This window comes from Drosophila sechellia, chromosome 2R (assembly GCF_004382195.2).
Source record: "Drosophila sechellia strain sech25 chromosome 2R, ASM438219v1, whole genome shotgun sequence".
In the NCBI taxonomy this organism is placed as follows: Eukaryota; Metazoa; Arthropoda; class Insecta; order Diptera; family Drosophilidae; genus Drosophila; species Drosophila sechellia.
In genome coordinates this window covers 4,623,282-4,636,262 of record NC_045950.1, presented here as the reverse complement: position 1 = coordinate 4,636,262, position 12,981 = coordinate 4,623,282, and the positions used below count along the sequence as shown (strand labels likewise).

At 46.2% G+C, this 12,981-nt stretch overlaps 6 protein-coding genes across 7 annotated transcripts in view; 4 read left to right on the top strand and 2 right to left on the bottom strand.

Moving 5' to 3' along the window:
* Window positions 1–12,981, bottom strand: part of LOC6608169 (alpha-protein kinase 1) — a 67,504-nt gene that overhangs the window by 17,952 nt on the left and 36,571 nt on the right. The window lies entirely within an intron of this gene.
* LOC6608168 lies at window positions 5,584–6,678 on the bottom strand. Its single transcript, XM_002032877.2, has one exon. The coding sequence runs from the start codon at window positions 6,474–6,476 to the stop codon at window positions 5,736–5,738; it is 741 nt and encodes a 246-aa protein (XP_002032913.1). The 5' UTR covers window positions 6,477–6,678; the 3' UTR covers window positions 5,584–5,735.
* On the top strand, window positions 7,673–9,225 carry LOC6608167. Its single transcript, XM_002032876.2, has one exon. It carries the CDS (start codon window positions 7,770–7,772, stop codon window positions 8,685–8,687), a length of 918 nt encoding a protein of 305 aa, XP_002032912.1. The 5' UTR covers window positions 7,673–7,769; the 3' UTR covers window positions 8,688–9,225.
* On the top strand, window positions 9,636–10,472 carry LOC6608165. Its single transcript, XM_002032874.2, has one exon. It carries the CDS (start codon window positions 9,814–9,816, stop codon window positions 10,291–10,293), a length of 480 nt encoding a protein of 159 aa, XP_002032910.1. The 5' UTR covers window positions 9,636–9,813; the 3' UTR covers window positions 10,294–10,472.
* On the top strand, window positions 10,842–11,935 carry LOC6608164. Its single transcript, XM_002032873.2, has one exon. It carries the CDS (start codon window positions 11,108–11,110, stop codon window positions 11,864–11,866), a length of 759 nt encoding a protein of 252 aa, XP_002032909.1. The 5' UTR covers window positions 10,842–11,107; the 3' UTR covers window positions 11,867–11,935.
* Window positions 12,085–12,981, top strand: LOC6608163. The gene has a single exon (XM_002032872.2). The coding sequence runs from the start codon at window positions 12,178–12,180 to the stop codon at window positions 12,955–12,957; it is 780 nt and encodes a 259-aa protein (XP_002032908.1). The 5' UTR covers window positions 12,085–12,177; the 3' UTR covers window positions 12,958–12,981.

Below are 12,981 nucleotides of genomic sequence, written 5' to 3'. Positions count from 1 at the left end.
ACTGTACACACAAAGTGCGTAAGATACAATGGAAAGTTTCCTCTGTGATTGCAGCTTATAAGCCATCCAATATGCAAGCCCTGCAAAGAACTTCTTGCGGTCAAAACAGGCTGCCCTGGCCATTTAATCAATATTTTAATAACTGCTCCATCGATTTTGTGGCTATAAACTCTTTCAGCTATTTTCACACCACTGAACTCAATTACCAGAAAAAAAAATTAAAAAATAACAGCAAAGCTCCACAATAAGAAATTTGCAATCAAATGGTAAAGAGTTTAAAGGCAAACCTTTTAGTTATGGCTAAAAGTCATATTTGGGTGCCATTAATCAGGCCTTATAGTATAAATTTCGCACGTCAAAATAGCGGTTCCTTCAGTCCTAACAACTCTTTTCACACCATTAGACTTGAGTGTATTATGTGAAATGTATCCACCTGGGAAGGCAAAGTTTGCAAGCAGTTACACCTGCATATCCATCGCGCTATCCTTATCCCGAACACAATCTAATTAACTGTCATTGTGTTAAAAAGACGCCAAACTGGCAACCGAAAACTCGCGTCCCCGCCCCTTCTCTGTGGCCTGCCAGTTGAACAATGACAGCCGCCCCCTTTCCCTACGTCCTTGCAGTAGTTTGCGTGTCAAGTTGGCTCCTTTCAGGAAGCCGCTCCACCAGCCCCCACCAGCCCCCACCAGCCCCCTACCGGTCACGTCATCCGCTGCGCTAATACTAATGCGTTGGCAATAACAAAGGTTGCACATGCTCGCTCCACCAACAACCAACCCAAAGTTGCCGAGTTGTTGGCAACTAATCAATAGAGCAAAATTTACGTTTAATTAAAAATGTCTGCGTGTGTAAACCGGGCAGGTGGCAAGTGAAATCAGGTGGGGAGCCTATGCTGCTTAGGTCCTGCTATCGTGACATTAGCCCAACTGTCAGTTGGATAATTGCCTGGCTTAATGTGCAATTAGGCCTAGAACAAAACCTTAGACTAGAACCATCATCTAGCTGTTTTTTATCTACGATTACAATATGAATATGTAAGAGCGGAATCGCTCGAACTGCTTTTAAGCCTTTAAGCTAAAAGTTGGATCCCAAAACATCAGGGTAAATGAGTAATTCAAATCCATGGTACATTAAATGATTGATTAGGGGAATACAAATAAGAATGTTTGGTGTCCGACAAGACCAATGTAGCTGATTTCTGAGAAAACCAAAATCTTCTCGGAATGACCACCCTTGAGAAGGACCTTTCACCCCGCCACTTTATCCACAATTTACACGAGCCATGATAATTTATCGGCAACGAAATACTTTACATAAGGCTCAGCCCGCTCCTAGTGTGCCCCCGGCCACCCCATTCGAAGATGAGTCCGAACGATGCCGAATGTAATTAGAAATCCTCAGCAAACATACATATGTGAAGCGCTGCTCCTTCGTCCTGTGAGCTCGAGTGTGTGGTGGGTGTAGTGGGTGTGGGGATGGAGATGGGAGTGCTGCTGCAGTTGGTTTGATGTGCAAAATGAAGACATTTGAATTTGCGGTTCGGGCTTGAGCACCGTAGGCTATAGATTTTCTTACGACACAAGCTCGCACATGCAGGTGTTGTGGGGTGAAAAGTGTTCTGGGTTCCGATGTGTTGGGGGTTATATAATGCAACCACCCACCCACACACACACACACACAATATCACCTGCTTTGGCCTTTGTCTGCCCGCTGGCCATGCGAGTGGGTGGTTGGGCGTCATCTCAATATAAACTGCCTTCAACATTTAATTAGTGTGTTTTCGCACACAAGACCCAGACGTCTATGTGTGTGCGTGAGTATGCAAATGGCGATGGGCGCAACTGTACATGCTCACACACACATATCCTTGCTCTCTTTCTCTCTCCAACGCTCTCTCTGAAGACATTGCCGTTCCGTTGGCTATGCAAATTCCATGCCAACACCTTTTCGGCCAACGACTAAGACAAACTTAAGTGGGCGCAGGGGCGAGACACTCTATAAGACCCCTCCCACCCAAAAGCACACACACACACACATGATTGCCAGACTCACATACACATGCACAATTGCCTTTTATAATTAATTTTACAGTTAAGTGTATTTCAAGAAAGTTAAATTTACGTAAATTCGAAATTTTGAAAGGCCATTGCCTTGGCCACAACCCACACACACACAGCCCCGAGGGTTAAGGCCCTGTTAGCAGTGAGGAGTGAGCCAGAGGGGCTAGGCGGAAGGGAGAGGGTAATACCGCACCAGTGTGCATGTGTGTGTGAGACGTCGCTGCGGCTTGTGTCTGAGACATTTGACTGCTTTTCGGGCTAAGCTTTCCCCTTTCCCAACTCTCTCCTTGGCCGACACAAATTTTATTGAAATTGCCCGGACTCCGTGTGCACTGGACGAGGCAACACTTACATAATGCAATCTAATTATGTCTTGAGCTTCCAGTGTGTGAGTGAGTGCGGCAGAACAAAATGGCGTCTTAGCTCATGGGCTTGGGTTAGCCAAGCCAAGAGCAACTTGGCTGGGGACAAACTCGTCGGACAAGAGAAATACACAACTGCGAAAAATATATGTCTATATAATGAAAATGTTTTAGTCGTTTTGAGTTATATAAGCAAAATGAAGATTATCTATATAATGTGACATTATAAGATATACATAATCTATTTCAAGCTTATTAATCTTAGACTGGCAATCCTCAAATTTAGATAAAATGTATTCCAATACTTCAAATATACATTCCGTCTATTCTATATCCCTATTTTCTTTAAACTTCCAACACAACTTAAATGCACACTCGTTGTTGGTAAAAGCAGTCCAATAACAAAGCCCAAAATAACCTAATCCAAACTCTAGAGCAGAACTCGCTGCTGGTCGAAGGAATAGAAAATCAATTTCGTACCCCCAAAACGTCCTCATTAAATTGCTCGCTGTACGACTAATGAAATCATTAAAATTGTTTAAAAGCAAATGCTCGTTGCCCGAGCCGTAGGACAAACACACACGCACACACAGGCGAGAGTATGCAAAATTTATGTGGCAACTAGAAACTATGTTTTGGCAACACGCACACAAACTCTCACACCTATATACGCAGTCGGCAAAGGACATTGCCTTGAGTTAGGATCGGGGCCGAGGACGAGGACAGACAGCAAAAGTTGCCAGCTGAAGGCAGGGGCAAATCCTTAGCAGGGACACCCAGCCACCCCCTGTGACCAGAACCCCCATCCCCGGTCTCACTCCCAAACCACCACCCACACCACCCACAACGCCAGCCCTCTTTTGGCCGCGTGCGCTACTTAAACCCTTGCCGAAAACTATCCGATTGGGGTTGGGCGCAGTCGGGTGGCCAGACATCCAGAACATGATTTTAGTGTTTTCAAATTTGAATTTTAAACAAGTCATAATATAATTTGGCTAAGCAGAAGCAGCAGCCGGAGCAGCAGAACATCCTGCTCCCCGCTCCACGACTTCTTGGTCCAAGTCTGTGTCCACTTGCCGGGCTTTAATCCGCCCAGTTCAGTCAACTCCTTGCCAATCCCCTCGATTGCAACCCTTGCGCGACGGCCATAGAAAATTAGCCGAGGACCTAGCTCATTTTCCAGCTCGGCGTTTTTCTTGCAGCGCCGAAATTGGGAAATTTAAATTAGATACAAAAGTATCTGTAGCCCGGAGGCGGGTGCGAGTCTATGCGTGCCAACTATCCACACGAAATATTGTAATTTTCTTGCAACTAAAGACGTAAACGGATATTAGCAGCAAATTAAGCCCTCTGCCCGTCCCTTTTTTGGTTGTCCTGTTCCTTCGGTAGCGATGGGAGAAATCCCTTATCGAAAATGCTAATTTGGGTGATTGGTTAAAATCGAAAGAGGATTAATTTTCCAGCTATTAGGCAAACTGCTTGGATATAATAAGCGGGTAAGCGAAGATTAAGACGTTCTCCATATTTCTGAACTGGTATAAAAGTGTAAAGTAAACGGCTCTAAAATTGTATCGATACAACTTAAAAATATAAAGATTACTAATATATAAAAATGTCGACGATTATTGAGGCCTCTTAAAACATACCACTTATAGTAATATAGAATTGTTTTAAATTTATTTATTTTATTTTAACACCTTCGATAGTTTTCAATAGACTGTCCCTTCTTTAGCCATAATAAGTAAATCGAAACTGCTTCAGCGACAAACTGGGCAGCAGCATTTGAGAATCGGGTTGCTGCTGTCTTGGGCTTTGGTCTGCTAAAAGGGTCCAAGTGTATGGTTTAAATCATACTCGACTTGGCTACATTTTAAATATGCTTCTTGTGGGTGGGTGTGGGTGTTGCAGATCGTGTAGTGGCAGAGTTTGTGGCGGTTGGGGGTGGGTGGACAAGTTGGGGCGTCGGCTCAGTGTGTGGGCGGGCATTTGTGGGGCGTTGTTATCGTCAACTTGGCTGGCAAGCATTCTCCATTCTAATTTCTAATTATTTCTCCATGTGTGTGTGTGCCTGGGTGAAGTCGCCTGACCAGATGGGTGGGCAGGATGCCGTCCCACCACATCCGTCCGTATGTCTGCCCGTCTGTCCTGCCGTCCGACTGTCTGTCTATGCGAATTAATTAAGTGTTTTCGTGCGCGGGCAAATCCTTTTGCGGTTCAGAAACTTTAGAGGTCTTTGGAGCCAAGGCGTATCGCTGGGCCGGTGGGCGGGGGGAAAATCAATTATAAATTAAACATTTATTAAAGAAAGCGCACACATTGCCCCGGGGGCAACGCAACCGCTTGAACAAATCCCCGCTCTCCCCCATCCAAAATCCCCCATTCTCAAATCCCAGGTTCTTAGCCTGCCTATGCAAATCAGATGCGGCATAAATAATGCGACATCATTATTTAGGCGAAGGTAGGCGAACAACACGAATCCTCTTTTCGGATTCGGATCCGGATCCAGCCTGAACATTTCTGTCGCCAGTCAGCGATCCATCAATTATGTCTGCAGCTGGGGAAGATTCGACGTCTTCGGAGCTGCTGAGCTCTGGAGCTGCGGAGCAGAGGAGCCGGGCCTTGTCTCATTTCGATTGTCTTCAGGAGAAGGCTCCTTCCGCTCCCCTTTTGATTATGCACATGCATTTCGGCTCGTACATCAAACTCGAACTCGAATAAATGTGACGGCCTGCATGCATTCAAAGTTAAAGGAAATACGAAAAGGGAGAGGGACGTCCAAAAAGCAACAGCCAGGGGAATATGCTGATGGATGCCGGGTATAACTGATTTGTGTGTACCCGTATATATCTGAATTGGTAATTTGCTATAAGCGACTTTAATATGGCACGCAGTTGTACGCCATCTCCGCATCCCCTCTTTGGGACACTTTGCATACTCATCCAGAGTCGGGCAAATGTTTTCGATTTACATGGCTAAGTAGCAGCGGCCAGGTTTTCAAAAACCAACGGCCAGCAAACCAAACGGGCATAACAATCTTATGCAACCAGACTCCATAGTAGCCATGTGTGCTTTTAATCCAAATTAGAAATATATGAACATCCTTCCCCAGGAGATTCCGTTCTAAATATTTTATTGAATGAAAGATCAATGCTATCTAATTAATGAAATTTAAAAATAATATTTCGGTTTATTTCTGGTTGGAATTTTACGCACGGTAGAAAAGTTACTTTAACTGGATCGGTTTGGAATATTTAGGTCAACGGAACAAGATACTGAGCGCTGGGATTAGGATTTAAACAGCACTATGGAATTAAGCCCTACTGCCCCCACAGTTTGGCTTCCGTGGACTTCCTTCTAACTTCTTCAGCTCACGAATCAGGTCACAGGAGCTTGGAACGTCTAGGCAGTTGCATTCAATGCCCCGAGGCTTGCGAAGAGGAGCGTGACTGCACTCGGAGAAGGAAGGATACGGGGCCTTGACCTTGACGCAATCGGTCTTTCGTCTGACGACGTGGCAAGAGACGCTACCTACGGCCTTACAGCCGGGCATCTTGATCTTAGGGCAGGGTCCTCCCTCCGTGGGGCATTCGACATTCGTGGGGCACTCGGCGGAAGCCACGAACTCCTTGCGCTTGCGCCGTGGGATCGGCGGCCGAATTCCCGCCTCATAACAGCAGATCTTCTTGGGCTTTATCTTTATGGGCGGACACTCCACCCAGGTGACCTGGTACTTGCGCGTGGCCTTGTCGGATATCTTGTAGTAGCATTGGTCGTACGGGGGGAACCGTTCCGCGCAGGGATCGGTGCAGCACTCTGGAGGCTGCTTCACCAGATGATGGAACTGGAAGCCGTCCTCCTTCCTCGGCGGTGGTTTCTTCGCGAACCGGGGGTCTCCACAAGCGGTAAAATTTCCGCAACCCTTTCCAGCACTGTCGCTGCACTTGGGAGATGGATTGTGGTCCTTTGCGAAGGCGCGATGGCAGACTACGCTCGCAAAGCTGGGTAATACTCGATTTTGGGTTTTCGTTCCAATGCTGCGCCACATAGACATGGCTGGATACGGGCTGATATAAATTTCTCGGGGGGAAAGAAAGGTATCGCTAAATACAACAATTCTGAAACAAAAATGAAAATCCCTCGGCACCGAAAAGTAACCAAACTACAAATTTTTAACCGAATACACAATCAGCTCAACGGAGCCGATGTGAATTTTGGAAGAGGCCGAGAGGTACTGGCATAAAAACTTATTCGACTTGGCTACATCGCATCGAAGTTAATTTCTAGGCCTCCTTTACAGAATATTATTATGTAGAAATAGGAAAAGTCGTCTGTTAACGTCTGTTTAGCGGTTTGTGGGCATTAAAGAGGGCGTGGCAACATGGGTCAACAAAATTGCGCTGCGTCGATGAGTCTTGAATCTTTATACTTAATCTTAACCTTCTATCTTTCATGATTCCTGAGATCAAGACGTTCATATGGTCAGACAGCCATGGCCAGATCGGCTATTGATTCTGATTAAGAATATTTATACTCTGTACTACGCTTCCTTCTGACTGTTACATACTTTTCAACGAATCTAGTATACCCTATTGCTCTACGAGTAACGGGCATTCTTCAGCACTTAGGTCGCGAAAAGTATTTGAAGATAGTTTCTGCGGGAAATTCTACGGAAACTATTCCGTGCTGCGCTAACGTCTTTATAGTCTGGTTGGTCAATCCTACCTTCATACCTTTTTAAGTTCCCGACATGGCCTGATTAGGAATGAACATGTACATATATACAGTCGGAAATGCATCCCTCTGCCATTCACTTATCGTATTTAGTATACTCTACTGGTAGCGGGTATGATAACACCATTCCCACATTTAAACAAAACTTAATAGATTTTACTATAAGTTTTCGAAGGTATTTAAAATATGTACATCTTTAGTTAGATACTCGTTTCCCTGGAAGGCAAATTGAGATGTGCTAGCGAAAAGGGGAATTATAATTACTTTGTGTATGACTCGAATCCAAAAGTGTAAAACATATTTAAGCATATAAGGGCCAGACAAGTTTTAAGGATATGGACCGTGTGTTGTGCTGGTAAAGAAGAACCCTCATAAAAGTGGGAAAATCCGCACTGTAACTGTTACAAAATTTTCAATAGGTATAGCTTAGACGTCTTATCTGAGGTCTTTTAGAATTTGCATTCCAAATTTCCTATAAAGTAGGCTGTGAATGCCCACTCCGAGCTGAGGATGTCGGGTTTTAGTTAGTCTACACTCAGTCCTTGGCCTAACATAACATATTTTCGACTATTTTCGGCTTTGTAAAACAAAATTTGGTAAAAAAAAGGTCAATATGTTGCGAATGTTGCGTCAGAAGTGTCGTTCCCTCGTAGATCGGAGCTTGCCGTGTCTGGAGTCTTTAGTGAATGCCTGTTCTCTATTCAAGGCTGATTGGTCCAAGAATCTGAGCCAAATCAAGACCTCGTACGACTGCGCTGGCTCCAGTGTGCTCCGGCAGCACCTGTTACGACGCAACTACAGCAGTCAGTCTTCCGCCGACGATTGCGGGCGGCCAAAGGATTGCGATCAGGTATCGACCTCAAAGGGCTGTGGTCCTGCTCGGTTCAAAGGCAACATTTGCGATGCAGCCAAGGGCGGTAAGCGCAAGAAGAAGGCAGAGCCCAAAAAGGAAAAGTCCAACAAGCCGAAGCTGTCAGCCAAGATGAGATCCATGTGGTATATACCCGACTGCGAGTACGTGCCCAAGTGCGATGTGCCAGTGCGGTACGACATCCAGCACTACCGCATATCGGACAAAGAGGCCCGCCAGTACCAGGTGACGTGGAACGAGTGCCCCCGGTTGGTGATCAAGCCCAAGAAGGTGTGCATCCACGCGAAGCGACCGCGTCCGAAGCCCTGTCGCCGTCAGCGGAAGACGGTAGTGGCCACAGCCCGTCCCACGATGCCCATGCTCAATCCGATGGAGTGCAAGAAGGCAGAGGACTCCTCACCGTGTCCGCGCTGGACTCTTCCCTGCTGCAAGCCCGCCCGCATTCCGCCCAGTTGCCACCGAGTACGTCGACAAACCGACTGTACCAAGCGCCCGGCGCCGTATCCCAGCTTCTCAGAATGCAAGCGGGAGGAGCTCACCAGCGCACCACCAACGGAGTGCCTATGCCTTCGAGTTCCCATGGCCTGCGAGATGTGGGCAGAGCTGAGGCGAAGGATTGCCCGGGGCAAGGGGGCTGCCCTTAAGTGTGGCGAAATGTAGGCGGCGGCGAAAGCCCAGTCATTCGACATCTAGCTACAACATTCCGGTCACTTTTCCAACTCAGTAATGCACCAAAATTACAGTTTTCCAAAATAGCCATTCCATTATCCAAACACTCTCACTCTACAATCTACACTCTACACATTCAAAATTCAAAATGCTGTTGAAACGCTGCGGGAAAACCCTAATGCCAGTCGCCGCCCGATTGGCCAGTTGTGCCGGTTCCAAGGGCGGTGCCTCGGACTCCAAGTGCAACTCCAATTCGAAGGGTAAATGCAAGCCGGAGCCCAGCTGCAAGCGCTCTGCGAAGAAGAAGAACTGCTCCAAGGTGCCAGCACCATTCCCGAGCTACTCGGAGTGCAAGCGGAAGCAGACTGACCCTAAACCTTCCAAGGAGTGCGATTGCTGGGACTTTGACAATTGCTGATCCCCGGCATTTTGAAGCTCCGGGGATGTCATCCGCTTAGGGCCCTCCCACATTCCTTCACGTCACAAGACTGAGGACTCTATAATAAATATCCCGTTGGTGGCACTGGGAGCCTAGGTGTTTTGTCCATGTCCAACCTTTGCAGTAATCCTGGACGCCTATTCTAAAGCTTTAATCCACGTTAAACTGACCGACGTTGAACGAATAAAAGAATTAAAAAAGTTTTAATCATTGATTTTTAATTAACTGGATGGGCAATAGGGTTCCATACTGGAATCGATATCTAATAATTCGATATTTAAGCTGCTAATGCAAGAATTTCAACTTTCAGACGGCAACCGATGTATCCCGAAAGACATATTCTTGTTACTTCTTTAATTTTTGAAAAAATAGTTGTCCGATAATCCGATAACCATATGGGTATTTGACAGATCGAGTAGGCTATAGCCTATCGAATGCCGTGTGCGTATTTGAAAGATCGCATAATAAAGCTATCTAGTTAGCCCTGGATTTTCATTTCCCCACTAGCTTTTTCCAATACCTTCATTTTCATTCTTGGCTTTTACACATAACAATCTATATGTTCCGGTCTACAAAATTCTATATGTTAATTATCTCTTCTGGAAACTTGTAGTTTATTTAAAAACTAAAAAAAAATCTAAACCATAATCAAATCAAAATAAATCATATTGAAACACAATGAATTCGACAAAAGCTTTGTTAAGCAGCAGGATTGTGGCCTTCGGACTTGGAAGTCTGGTGACGCGTCGCGGAATGAAGCAGCTACGTTTGGATGAAATTCACTACAAACTGAGCTCCAATCATGAGCGAAACCACCAGAGAACTTGGCCACAACCACAGATGCAGACGGAGATTGAGGAGCGCATGGACGACACCAAATACAGGCCAGGTCGTTGGACGGAGCGGAAATTTCAGGCCACCTGGCGGGAAGCTGTCATCCCAAATGAGGAAACCCACAAGGAGGTGAAGGACTCGCGTTCACAGGATGAGCGAACCCAGGTCCGTGAACTCCGCCGAACTACCGACCCCAATAAGCGCCTCCAGAGGATCGCCATGCCTGCTAAACAATTCATCTCGCAGTTTATCTCCACCCAAAGCAAAAACAAAAGGCGTTACGTAGAAGCTGCCGCAGATCGAATGGCGATTGATGGATACTAACTGATCTAAAAAGCCAAGTACCATGGTTTTCGCTATCAACTTCGATCTTAACTATTGTGGATTTAATTTGCCTTTGCTTCATATGTTAGATGTCGAGTTTTAGTTTAAAGTCGAATAGGTTTTCTGTGTTGTATAACAGTAGAAACAAAAAGAAATTAAATTTGCAATCTTTAAGATAATTGTTTGTTTGGTTTTCCTTTACAAATGAAATGGTAGTAAATGGTTTTTGAGGGTATTTTTAAAAAAATATGTGTAAGTTTATACACTTCTGGGCAGGTCTTGTCGAAAAAAAAAATTAATTCCAGTAAACAATTATTTTGCCGTTAATTAGTTACTTGGAGCATCTGTGCATATTAGTTGCATTGAGAGAATGCTATAGTCGAGTTACTCGAAGAAGAGGCGTGGCCATATCATTTTGCAAAAGAATGGAAAAAGATTTTGGCCAATTTTACAAAAGTGTGGCTGCATGCCATAAGCTTGTGCTGCTTCTATTTCTCTGAAATCTAGCTTTATTAGTTCCTGAGATCGACGGATTTTATATATATACTTAATATGGTCGGAAACGCTTTTTTCCTTGTTATACATACATATACGAATCTAGTAACAGGTATACAAATTGTAGCCACCCGAGTAACTTACTTCAAATCACAACATTTGTAAACCGATCACATTCCGTTACAACGCTCATGATGAAATTTTCGCAGTGACTCCCAGTTTTAGTTTTTATTTTAAACCAGGACAAAATTTTTGCGGTGTTTACGGCATTTTTGCAACATAGTTTATACTCCACTTTGAATCCGGCTTCATTGAAACAATGATGCTGGCCAAGAACACGCTCTCCCGAGCACCGATTGCCATAAGGAGTGGATTGACGTCAAGGACCATTCAGGTGCGCATGGAGTCGTTGTTCGATCCGTATGAACATGGCGCGCCCAGGATGGCCACCGAGCGAAAGGATCTGAAGAAGAAGGAACCTGCGGACAATACCAAGGTGCCGGTCAAGGACATCTGCTGGATGTCGATGCGGCGCAGTGAGTACAAGTGTCGTTCCGACCCCGAGTTCAACGTCCCGGCCTTTATTGACTCCCGTAAGAGATGCCTTTCCAATCGCTGTGCGATGGCCTATCCGCCGTCTGACCTCATGTTCTACAAGCCCACCGATAAGCTGAATCGCAAGTACCAGCGCACCTGGTCCGAGTGCGTGGTGCAGGAGCGCAAAAGAAAGGCCGTTTGCCGGTCCCGGCCGCCCAAAATTTATCGACGGAGCCTTCAAACTCCGCCTATGAAGGTTTGCCCCAAAGGCAACAAGAGCCTTGGGCTGGGGCTTTGCCGCCCGAAACCAGCGAAAAGCTCCTGCCCCAGGTTCAAGATGCCCTTCTGCAAGCAGGCCATTACGACCGGCTGCCGGCCAGGACGCCCCCCCTCCAATTGCATTCGCCCCCGGACCAAGTATCCCAGCTTTTCGGAGTGCCAACTGTATCCACTTCCCGATGTTCCGCCCACGCATTGCTTCTGCATCAACCAGCCGCCCATGTGCGTGGTTTGGAACTATTACCGCATGAAGAAGTCCTAGATGCCTAGATCGTCCTACAGTTACCAATTGCCAAACTTAAGATTCGAATAAACAATAGGATATACATTATTTGGGACTAAAGCGGGCTTTATTTTGGGTAATCATTTCTTCCCACTGATGGAGCTATTTGGGTTAAAGCTCGTAATCAGTGGAATCAAACTACATTTAGATAAATAAATTGTACATTTTGGGTCCAATGCATAGAGTCCTTTGGCTAGCATGTCAGATACCCGCAGCCTCATTTCAAATTTCGAACCGCACCCTTTCGGCCAACGCCTCTCTAAATTTGATATTCAAAAAAGCCAGGCACCATGATTACATCGAAGCTGCGCCTGCGTCGAGCACAGATTCCCAGGTTTTCGATCACGAGTCGCTGGTACAATTGGGGCAGCTACGACGCCAGCTCTGGGGAGTGCTGCAAGATGCGCGACAAGGATACCACGGCCTGCAAGGATGGAAAATGGTTCTGTCCGGTCAAGTACGAGCCCAACAAGTGTTACGAGAAACCACCCTTAGCAGTAGAAGAGTACCCCAAGTATCTGCAGGAGATCTATAATCGAGGCAAGACCAACCCCGACTGCTTGCTGAAGCTGATCCGCCACGACGCTGACCATTACAAGCCGTCAGATAAGCAGCGCAAATTCCAGCGGACTTGGCCAGAGTGTCCGCTCCTCTGGCTACGACCAAAGGACTCTTGCTGTCCCGATCAGGAGATATATCAGCCCATGAATCGGCGCATTCGCCCCCCGCAGGAACCACCACTTTCGGCTATTGAAAAGCACCTCTTCCAGATGAGTATCTTTTGCAAGTCCGTCAGAGCTCCCTGTTGTAAAGTAGGTCGACGTCCGCCCAACTGCACCAAGCCGCGGAGGCCATCCGAATGCTGCAAGAAGTTCACTCCGATGCCCAGTTTTTCGGAGGCCTGCCGCCATCTGATACCACGATTCTGTGGCTCCGAGTGTGCCTGTCGTGGAGGGAGCTTATGTGAAATGTGGAACACGTATAATAAGTGCAACAAGTCGCGCAGGAACTGCACCAAGCCGTTAATAGGGTATTCTCCGTTAAGATCCAGGATGCGATTTCCATTCTGAGAGATTCCTAGGTGTGCAGTTGTC

What these genes read in the sequence shown, in the direction of transcription:
- LOC6608168 (XM_002032877.2), bottom strand. Translation starts at nt 6,476, where the DNA reads ATGTCTATGTGGCGCAGCATTGGAACGAAAACCCAAAATCGAGTATTA.
- LOC6608167 (XM_002032876.2), top strand. Translation starts at nt 7,770, where the DNA reads ATGTTGCGAATGTTGCGTCAGAAGTGTCGTTCCCTCGTAGATCGGAGC.
- LOC6608165 (XM_002032874.2), top strand. Translation starts at nt 9,814, where the DNA reads ATGAATTCGACAAAAGCTTTGTTAAGCAGCAGGATTGTGGCCTTCGGA.
- LOC6608164 (XM_002032873.2), top strand. Translation starts at nt 11,108, where the DNA reads ATGATGCTGGCCAAGAACACGCTCTCCCGAGCACCGATTGCCATAAGG.
- LOC6608163 (XM_002032872.2), top strand. Translation starts at nt 12,178, where the DNA reads ATGATTACATCGAAGCTGCGCCTGCGTCGAGCACAGATTCCCAGGTTT.